Source organism: Corvus cornix, chromosome 18 (assembly GCF_000738735.6).
Source record: "Corvus cornix cornix isolate S_Up_H32 chromosome 18, ASM73873v5, whole genome shotgun sequence".
Taxonomy (NCBI): Eukaryota; Metazoa; Chordata; class Aves; order Passeriformes; family Corvidae; genus Corvus; species Corvus cornix.
In genome coordinates, this window is record NC_046347.1 from 11,731,294 (window position 1) to 11,742,597 (window position 11,304).

Consider the following 11,304-nt stretch of genomic DNA (forward strand, 5'->3'; position numbering starts at 1 on the left):
TGCTACTCAAATTAGCCATTGTCCATCTGAAACACATTATTAAAACATGAGACAATGCTATTCAGGGGCCCTGACCAATATTATAATGCAGTGTGTGATCTCTAATATTGAAACTAAAAGAATTACAATGGAAAACCCCCAAGTGACAAACAAAACCATTAAAAAAAATAAACCAACGAACACACACCAAAACAAAGACATTTAGTGCATTTTTTATTTTGTTTTCTTCACGTGTTAGTTTTCCTGGAGAGCCCTGTGAGGAGAAATCCTGGAGTGGCTCCAGCTGCTGCTCCACTTCCCCCTGGCACTGCCCAGGCAGCACTTGGGGTTCTCCCACCTAGGCACCACAAATGCACCCAACCCAAGCACACCCAGCCTCACCTGGGACCCCAAACCTGCATTAAACCAATGACAAACCACCTTGGCCAGCTACAAACACTGCTCAAAAATTATCACATCACATCTTTATGGGTTTTTTCTAGACTCCCCCATGCCAACACCTAAGCCAGAGGAGGAAAACAAAACCAGTGACGAGGCTCTCAGTGATTCCAGGCATTCAGGGCTTGCCTGAAGCAAGGCCACCCACATCCCCACTTCCCCAGGGTGCTCCGTGCAATCCCCAACAGCAGGGAAAAAAAGTCCCAAATTTCACACTTAGAGAAAACCCTAGAGCCACATCAATGTGTAATTTATACAGAAACTGGAGCAGCCAGACACCACTCACACCGCAGAGAGGGGACAGGCTCTACACCAGGACAGAAATCCTGCAGTGTTTCCTCACTCCCATGGCCATGGCAGGAAACGTGGAATAAAAAATCAGCAAGAACTGTGGTTTATGGCTTCATCCCAAACCATGTTGCTGCTAACAAACCCTGCAATCCTGTAGGAGTTCCTCACACCAGGAATTACCACGGACTAAGCAGCACTCCCCAGCACAGAGATGAGAAGAGGGGCCTGAACAGGAATTCCCTGATCAGGATTTCACAGGGGCTCCCAGGGAGTGCCCATGGATGGGGGGGAGATGCCCACAGCCGCAGTTCAGCACAGGGACACGTGCTCTAGAGCACTTTATCAGCCTTAAGGACAACCCACAGTAAAAGCAGAGCCACTGGCAGGACCAGGGGCAGCTGCAAGGTGTGGCTCAGTCCTGCAGACCCTTCACCACCCCGAGCAGCTCAGAGTGTAAGAGCACCCAAAACCACCACCCAGAACCACCTGAGCACTGCCCTGCCCACAGGGACACCTTCCCAGCCCCCACATGCACTGCCAGCTCCCAGGGCCTCGGGAAAGCCAGGGAGCTGCAGGGTGTGCAAGGGCAGGGTGTGCCAGAACCATCACACACTGCCACACATGCACTGAACACCCCCAGGGAAACACAGAAAACTACACACAAAACGACTTATTAGACATGGAAACACATAAATCATTCTTCCAAGAGAAAGCATCCTGCCAAGCAATCTTCTCCATCTCATTTATTTATTGTTTCCCATTTGCAGTCTAATACTGACTTATTTTTCAGTATTTTGCTGGTAACAGCTGATTGGTGGCTTATGCTGAACAGGCTGATATTTATTTTCCATTCCCAGGTTCGGGGTTTTAAATAAGTGCTTCTCCTGGAAAACTGACAGCAAACCCATGAGAGGCACAGGAACTGATCGCAGAGACAAATGGGGTGATTTCCCCTCTGCCTCCTCCCCCAAAGAATGTAAAGCATCACACTCCACACCATTTCTAACTGCTAGCAGGGAGCACATCCTGAGACCTACAGCTCATTCCTCTCCCCTCTGACAGCTCCTCCACATCCACCTCCATCCTGAGGGTGAATCAGAGAATGGCCTGGGTGGGCAGGGACCTTAAAGCCCATCCTCTTCCACACCCTGCCATGGGCAGGGACACCTCCTTCCATTCCAGGTGGCTCCAAGCCCCCTCCAGCCTGGCCTGGAACAATTCCAGGGATGGGGCAGCCACAGCTTCCCGGGGCACCCTGTGCCAGGGCCTCACTGCCCTCCCAGGGAGGATTTTTTCCCCAATATCCCACCTAACTCTGCCCTCTGGCAGTCTGAAGCCAATCCCCCTTGTCCTGGCACTCCATCCCTTGTAAAAAGTCTCTCTCCATGTTTCTTGTCAGCTCCTTCAGGCCCTGCAAGGCCACACTGAGGTCACCCCAAAGCTTCGCCTCTCCAGGCTGAACATTCCCAGCTCTCACAGCCTTTCCTCCCAGCAGAGCTGCTCCATCCCTCTGCTCATCCTGGAGCCTCCTCTGGGCTCTCTCCAGCAGCTCCAGGTGCTCCCTGTGCTGGGCCCTGGGGCTGGGGCAGCTCTGCAGGTGGGGCCTCACCTGAGCACAGGGGCACAGGGGCAGAACCCCCCCTGCCCTGCTGCCCACGCTGGGCTCAGCCCAGCTCAGGGGGGCTCTGGGGACCAGTGCATATGACTGATGAAAAAAAAAAAACAACCCTGAGCCCAAAAACCTAATAATGCCACTTCTAAACTCTTTTGGAACACACCAGCAGAAACTTCACAGCATATTTAAAGCTTCTTAATACAAGCAGTATGAGGACATTCTCATCTGTCATTAAGACAGTGGAAATTTTCTTTTCCCCATTTCAGGAGTATATCCATCAGAATACATTTCCATGGATTTTTGTTAGAATTAAAAAATGAAGCAGAAGAACATTTGGCAAGTTTGTAAGAAAACCAATATCCAAAATGCTCTGTCAGCAAAGGCTCAAGATCAAACCACAGCAGCTCCTGCTGTGGGCTCTGCACTTTGGAGTGTCATTTGTATGTTAAAAAATGGGATACAACTCCCAAGCTTGTACTGCATCCGATTTAAAGTGATTTAATAACTCCGGGTCAGAACCTGCAATACTTAAATGGCAAAATCCACTCGGTCAAAATGCTCTTCCTGAGACATGATGGCACTGAATTCATCCCAAAGCCCTCAGAAATGGGACTCAGGGCGCAGAGGGAGTTCTGTGTCTGCTCGGAAGAGAAGGTGCATATTAAAGCATTTGACACTAAAATTTACATCTTATGCTAAAGACCTTTCAAAATATTCCTAATTCATCTCTTATTTCATTTAGAGGCCAAACAGATCTGCAGGTGAGTACAGTGCAGTATCTGCAGGTATTTTCAACTAGGAAAGAACCATTATGTTCGGGGTTTGATGGAAAACGTGAAGCTTATCATCCCAGGGAGCCCACCTGATCCCACTGGAGCATCCCTGAAAGTGATTCCAGGCCAGGCTGAGACAGAGACACCCATTTCAGCCTGAGTGAGAAGAGGTCTGTAACTCAGTCATAGAACTGCTTTATATTCTAGTGCAAGTAATACCAAGAACAAGTCAGTGCATTTATGAGAAATTCTGCATTTTGTGGTACATTTCAGGCTGGACGTTTTAGACCCCATTAATATTTGATTTTTACACTGCAATTTGCAAGCTGAAAACTTTCTGCTTAAACATTACCCAGATGAGCATTCAAGTGTCAGAAACCTGCCTGGGTTTATGCCAGTGAGTTCAAATTGCTTCTGGGAGTTAATACAAACACAAGATTAAGTCAGCATTAAACATGAAATATATGCGGCTACGTTATTTTACAGAGATGAGGATGAAGTTACCAACATTAAATACAGACACTGGGACAAATTTCCAAATTCCAAATCCTCATAGGAGTCTCATTTGAAAACCCTCACTGGCCAGGAGGCCCAATCTCCTGCTTGTGCAGGAAATTCATTCCCTTCTTGAAGCCTTTTTGGGACATTTTTCTCTACACACGTTCGCAGATTTAATACAAATCTCTTCACCACCGGGCAAACCCAGCGAGGTGTTCCTCAGGTAGCTCCTGACTGTTGGCTCCTTTGGAGATGTGCCACGAAATGTTTCAACAAGGACATCTCCAAAGAGAGCAGGAGCAGCAACATTTAACAAGAGGAAACATTGTTCTCCCTTGAGTTCAGTTCCCTCTGCCACACCAGAAGTTCCTGTTGGCTCTTTGCCAACCTTCCCGATTTGAGTTCCCAGCTGAGAGGTGACAGCTGGTGACATCTGCCCAGGCATCATCCCCAAGGCTTCGGCACCACATCCCGCTGAGGAATGCAGGTCTGAAACCAGCCAGAGAAAAGGCTGAAGGTATTGAACAGGCAAACAAACCTTAACCTTGCACTCAATCACACAACTGCACCCCAAACCAGTGCAAGGCTCCTGAGGGAATGATTCCCAACATATCCCACATGGACACGACTTTCCCCCACGCAGGGGAACAGAGCTCCCTGCTGCCTCTTCAGCTCCTGTACCACTTGCAAGGTAAAGCATCTAAAAAGAAGAGCTTTCCGTTTCAAGGAATTTTTTTTAATGTAAAGTTTAAGATAAACAAACTGTTATGTAAAAAAAAAAAAAGTGTGCTTCTCCACAGCAATAAAAGCAGTAGAATGCAAAGAACTCCTTCAAGTTAACATTAATAATTCAACAGCTCTGCAGGTTGTCTCCAGCCATCTGTAGCCCAGAGTGGGTTCCTGGTGTGCCAGCCTGCTCTAGATTCCTCGATCAACTCCGCCTGAGGGCTTGTTTTCCTCCTCTAACCTCTGAATTCAGCACTAATACTCTGAACTTTCTTCAGAGCTTTATTGTGCCCAACGTGTTCGTTTGCCCAGTGAAGGCAGCTCCTACACACAGTTCCAGCTCCTCACAAAGCACACTCTGAACTGCTGCCCTCGGTGTTCACTTCAGAAGCACTTCCCAAGCTCGTGGCTGAGTTACTGCTGTCAGTCATGCCCCAGCTATCCACAGCCACTTCCTATTCACCTGCTCTGGGAACAGGGAGCAGCTCCTCTGTGTGACAGCAGTGACATCCACAGACACACTGTGGCCCTCAGAGATCCAAGGTGACCGTGTGTGACCCACTGTGCCCAGGGTTAAAAACGCCAGACTGGGGCAGGCTGATCCTCTCTGTCACAGCGCAGCAGCCCAACAGTGCCTCCCAACCACTCTGGGATGCTTAGAACCAAAATGGTGTTTCCTTCCCTGTCAATCACTTCTCAAAAAAAATGAAAATAACAGAAAGCAAACATTTTACTCCTATGATCTTTGCTTTCTTTATACAACCTGCAAAAGAACCGACAAGAGGCGTCTTCCAGATGTCATTCCCATTTATCTGTGACAAGGGGTTTCCTCCTCGCTCTGTATTCCTGCAGGCTTCTCCTCACCGCTCCACGGCATTCCCACTCCTGTCTAGCACTGGCTTTAAAGGGTGTCCATCTTCCCAGGCACTGACTGAAGCAGCTTCAGATCTTCCTTACAAACCGTTCCTTCAAACCATTCCTAGATGGCCCTCTCAGAGCCTCCGGGAGTCAGTAACTTGGGATGCACACGGAGCGTTTGATCAGGAGCCGCCGCCTCGTTTGAGGAATCCCCGAGCCACAGCCCACTGCTGCACGTGCAGGTGACTCCCTCGAACAGGAACTTTCCCCGGTTTACAGGAGAGAGCAGCAGAAAACGATCAGGACAATCCCAAGCCCATAAATTCAAGTGAAGTGTCAGGCTGTGTTTGAAGGCAGCCGGAACAGAACTCACCCACCCCGTCCCTCCGAGGGCTTTCAGCTCCTTCCTGTGGCTGTGCCACGGAGAGGAGAGGGCACAAACCTTGCTGCAGCCTATGCTCCTGCTGGAGGCTCTGCCAGGCAGAGGGACAGCCACGAACACAGGGCTCCATCCAGACCTGGCTGTTCCCGCAGCCTCCTCCTCTGGGCACTACTCCTGCTCTCCACTCTGCACAGCACTAATTACACTAATTACACCTCCGCTCCATCCCTACCCAACAAGAGCTGGAGGTCACCCTGTCCCGGTTCAGCAAGGATCAATCAATAAATACAAATACAGAAATAACAATACTAGTGAGGCTGCCACTGGCAGAGCCTCTGGGACAAGGAGGTGAGAAGGAACCCTTCAGCCCCCGGGCCTGTCACCCACCACACCCCACACCACAGCCTCACACTGAAGGATGTCATTAACACAAACCCAGCCTTAAGTACTTCATTAGATAATTCGTTGACAGAGGCACCAACAGAGCGTTCTTTAGAGAGGAACAGAGGGACAAGACAAACATCAAATGTACTGGTTTATCAAATCTGGCAGTGCCAGGTAAAGCTCCGAGCCCCAGAGGGATCAACAACCCCTCAGTCACCCAGGCTCTGCCAACAGTCACCTCTGGACAGGCCAGGGGCAGAAGGTCAGCACAGCACCGAGCTGATGAGCACCAGATCTGAGAGAAAACCACAGCCAAACTCCCCAGAAAACCCACCCAGCCCACGGGCCCTGGACACTTCCATGGATTTCCTGGGCAGGCAGGTAAACTCTGCTTGTCTGAATTAAGCACATTTGTATGCAGTCCTGCTTTAATCTGCATTTCCAGAGAAACCTAATTGTGGATTCCTCTTCTCATAAAAACAGGATTTAATTCTCACTCAGCAAGTTATGAGGCAGCAGGAAAAAAATGTTGAGGTAAAACTATTACAATCAGCTTTGTTGCTCTCTGCTTATCTTAGAAATCAATATAAATACAGCAAATCTTAATTTAAATATTCTGAATTTAATAGCAACTTGTCAGTAAAACCTGGTGTACTTGGAGTCTTTTTCTTTAAATCAAGTTATATGCTTTGGTTGCTACTGAGGCTGGGAGATTTAATTCAATACACAAAGCATAATTCCAACCCTCTTGTGTTAAAAATATTCTTTAAATAAATAATAGATCAAAGCAGTGTCACTTTGATGGCATATGCAGTCCACGGAAGGGGGAGAGGAAGGATTAAATGTTTTCAGAGCAGCCCTCGTGGAGGAAGGGGCGGGGGACACCAGTGAATTCTCACTTATTTTCTCTAGATTTACCACTCATTACTCTGCTGATTTGATTCTCCCCTTATCAGAGCTCTGCCTTCTAAAGAACCTTCAACTTCATATAAACTCTGGGGTTTTTAGAGCAACAAAGCAAGACGAAAAGAAGAGTCATTCCACTCCCAAATCTGTGAATCACTTCCCCTAACTGTAGTAGAGCTCGGATCACTCCCCATGACTCCTCGATGAATAAGGCAAAATCTGCCACTGCCTGGGGCTTTCATGATTCACAGGGGAAAATGCCACAGATCTGCCTGCACTGGGACTGACAGAGCCTTGCTTGGGTCGACCTTGGAGAACTTCTTCATTTAGAGACAGGCTGGGGTGTCTAATGACAGGTAATGGTCCCCAGCCTAGGCTGTGACAAGTTCATTTATCAAATTCAAGGTAACGAGATGTTTTCCACCCTCAGCTCACAGCCGGAGGCACATCCCCTCCAGCCCTCAGGGAACTCCTGCAGCAGCATCCCAAAGGTAAGAGCACACCTGAAGTCCATCAGCCCTGGCTTGTGGAAAAGGGAGGCAAGAGACAAAGGGAGCTGCAGAGAATTGGGGAAGGGGACCCAGCCTCACACAGTGGGACTGCAGGGAAGGAGGGGCTGGGCCAGGGGCTGGAGGAGCAGATGGACACTGGGGGCCGTGGGCACTGACAGGGCTGCAGCAGCACTCGGGTCACCGGGGGACAGTGCTGGAAGGCAAGGAAAGAGGAGGAGAGGAAACTTCCTGAAGACAGCTAAAACAAGAAGGAATTAATTTATGATGCCAGAGAGCAAAACAAAGCAGTTCAAGGAACAAAAAGGGGAAAAAATCAACAGCCCACCAGGTTCCACCCTGATGGCACAGGCTGCCAGGTCACCGCCCTCACACCACCACTCCACACTGCTCCATAGGAAAACCCCACAAACCCCAGGTTCCTGGGTTTTCCTCCAGGTGCTCGATTCACTGGACAAACCTGTCACAGCCCAGCTGCCACTTCCAGCCAGGCCATGGGAGAACAGCAGCATGAGTGAGCTGCCCTCCAGCCTCTGCTCACGGACACCAGGTCAAAGCAGATTAGATTTTATGAACTATTTTGCAGGATTAGCCGAACCAAGCTTACTGGGTGGAAATATTTAACAGACATCACCCATGCAGCATTCCAAACCCCATCCTCACCCCCTTCCCTCCCCAGCTGAGGTTCTACATTTGTTATCTCACATTAAGCACTCAGGAGACAGCCAATGACAGCTCAAAAGGGGAATAAAATACAAGACATAAAAAACCACTGCTGAGATTTAAAAGTAATGAGCTTGAATCAGCTGCTCTTCCTCTCTCAGGTGTCTTTATGTGCTTTTGGTATCTTCCTATGCAGCTGTTCTCAAACAAAAAGTAATTACACACAACAGCAAGTCTGTCCCAAGGATCCCTGATCCAGCTGCCCAGACACAAGCGACACCTGAGCTGCACCACTGGCCCTGGTATGACGTTATTTGGCTCAAGCTGACAGTGAAAGCAAAAGGAGTAAACTGAAAATTCTAGATTTGCTTCTATTTTCTCCTTTTACAAGAGTCAGACTCAGTATCTTGGAGAGTGACCCAGGGCCCAACCCCACTGAGCTTGTTCCCAGAGAGCAGCAGCAACAACCACAACATTCATGGCACAGGAGAGTCCCAGAGGAGGGAACTGCAGCTCCACAGGGGTCAGGGAGCAGGAGCTGGGCTGTGATGTTCAGTACTGATAACAAGCACCTGAAACATTCAACACCAACCACAGAGAACCCCCAATCAACCCCCTGAACTCGAGCTGCTGCTGCACAAGCTATTGATCAGCCCACCCGAGGCAAAGTCATTCCCAAATTAGAAACAGGCAACTCTGCAGATCAGGAAATAAGGGAATAGGAAGCGTCCCAGAGTGGCAGAGGCAACTAAAATAGACAAGCAAGCTCATCACACCTCCACAGTCTACTGGAGAGAGTCTCCTCCTTGCCAGAACCCTTTGGAGCAGAGCACCCAGCGTGGTGTCTGTGCTGCCTTTAAATCACACCCAAAATGCCCAGTTCAACCCAGCAATGATCTGCCAAGTCCCATTTTCAGTGCACGATTCTCCTCGTGGGTCAGAACTTCTGAGAAATACAATCCCCACTCTGGGAACACTGAGACTCAGGGACAGCCTGGTCATGCTGCCTCTGCAAAGAAATTACAGCCTGGAGTTTCGGAAAGTTACTCCATCCTATCACAAGGGGATCACAAACATAACGGAAATCCGGTCACCAGAAAAATTCGTAAATATCTATAAACACAAAGGTATGGGTAACACAAGACCTGTGAGACCCAGGGAAGGCTGGAATCCAAAGCAGGTTCCAAGAACAGAACGAGTGGAAATGGTTGTCTAGGACATTTCTTAGGTGCTTTGTTTGCTCTTTACTGAAACCTTTCGGTTGGCACACACATGCAACAGAGGATCCCAGACTCCCAGCTGGGACGTTCCTCTGTCACTCTCAGTGCTGTCAGTTTAACATACACCACGTCCTCAAACACAGGAGAAGCTCCTGCTGTAACACAGGAGTTCCATCTGAAAACTATTTCCCGCCTCCCAAATCCCACAGTCTCTGTTTCTCCACACACAAGGACACCTTCATTCCAAATTCCACATGTAGACAGCTCCAGACAGCTGCAATTCCTGCCCCTATTGACCTGGTGCCTGTCCCATGCACCTGCTGGGCTGCAGGGCTCCTCCTGACCTCGTTCATCTCATTGTCTTGCCTAAAACACACCAAGTGCCCATTTAGAGAGCTTAAATGATGGAGCTGCTCAAAGAGCCCAGTGCCGTGAGCATCGAATCAGTACTTCTGACCCATGTGCAGGTCTGCTTCCCTAACTCCACATGAATGGGACACAAACTATCGGATCAACACCCAGTGTTTCATCTGACAACAGCTCAGCGCCCTCTGAGCTCTGACTCCCTTTTCACCTGTCCCCCGACTGCTCCTCCTCCAAACCCCATCCTGCCCTGGAGCATTACCCGGTCCTTCATCCTCCAGCTCTGAGCCAAAGACTTGGAGCCTTCGATCTTCTCGCAGTGCCTTTTCTTCATGAAGGCCAGGGGCAAGTTCCAGTCCGTCAGGTCGGACTCATCCTCCTCCCCGAGCCCCAGGAGAGGGGACTGCAGCATCTCAGACTCCATGGGCGGGGAAGCGCCGGGCAACAGGTGAGCAGCGATGTCCAGCCCGGCACCCAGCGGGGCCGGGGGTCCCTCCGGCCGGAGGGGGGGAGGACGGGGCAAGGGCAGCGGGGCGCGGCGCTCCCCGGTGCGCGGGTAAGGACGGACCCGGGGCACGCAGCGCCTTCACCTGGTGCAGGCAGCGGCCCCGGCCGGGCTCGGTGGCGCGGCCCGGGGAGGACCGAGGGGCCGGCGGGGACCGGGCCCGGGGCCTCCCTCGCACCTCTACCCCCGCGGGCCCCGCGCTCCTTGCGGCGGGCACCGCGCCCGGCCCATCGCGGCTCCCTCGCACACCGGCGGGCCGAGGGCGGCTCGGCGAGCTGCGCTCCGGGGGCGGGCGGCAGCGGACGGGACGCGCGTCCCGGGGCGCCGGCGAGCGCGACTCGGCTCAGCACCGCGGCACGGGGGCGGCCATCTTGCCCGGCCCACAATGCCTCGCGGTACGGGCCGCCGCGCGGGACACGCCGCGCCGCGCGCTCCGCCGCGTTGCCCTGGTGACAGCGCGTTGCCACGGTGACGGCGCGTTTCGATGGGGACGGCGCGGGAATCCAGAATCCCAGGATCACCGAGGTTGGAAAAGACCTCCTAGAGCATCGAGTCCAGGCTGTGCCCCATCCCCACCTTGCCACCAACCCAGAGCACCGAGTGCCAGGTCCGGGCCCTCCCCGGACGCCAGCAGGGAGCAGCCCCACACACAGCGCCCGGCCCGGCTGCCCTCCCCACAGACCCGGTGAGATTCACCTCACATAAAGCTGACAATCGATCCCTGACGCCGAGCTGCTGGCTCGGAGCAGTGGGAGCCTCACACTGGTGTGTCCTGGTGGTCCAAGCACACCCAGCCACAGGTACCAATCCGGCCACGCCTGTTCCTGGTCCTCACTTCCATTTGTATCGTGTGGTCATTTTTTCTGGGGCAAAAAAGCAGGAGAGTGGTGAAATTTGGCCAGCCGCTGTCTAATTCATGTTCACTCCACGCATGAGGAAAGGCAGGTGAGGTATTTCAGGCATAGATCCTCCTTGCTGTTAAATGGAAGGTTAATGAATATCAAATATTGCTGCTAATGAAGTTCCTCAGTGTTTGCTCCTGGCAGTAATCGAGCTCCACCACATTCATATTTGTAATACTTGAACATGTAAAAATTATTTCAAAGTAGAAATGAAAGAATACACGTGTAATTTGATTTACAGATCCATTAATTTTCATAAACACTTTCTGTG

At 51.0% G+C, this 11,304-nt stretch overlaps 1 protein-coding gene across 1 annotated transcript in view; it reads right to left on the reverse strand.

The window, feature by feature from the left end:
* The window catches only part of RPTOR (regulatory associated protein of MTOR complex 1), a 102,824-nt gene extending 92,413 nt beyond the window's left edge, over positions 1-10,411 (reverse strand). The window contains 1 exon segment of the mRNA XM_039562061.1: positions 9,889-10,411. Coding sequence (XP_039417995.1) covers positions 9,889-10,050 — 162 coding nt within the window. The 5' untranslated portion in view covers positions 10,051-10,411.
* Between the last annotated feature and the right edge of the window lie 893 nt (positions 10,412-11,304).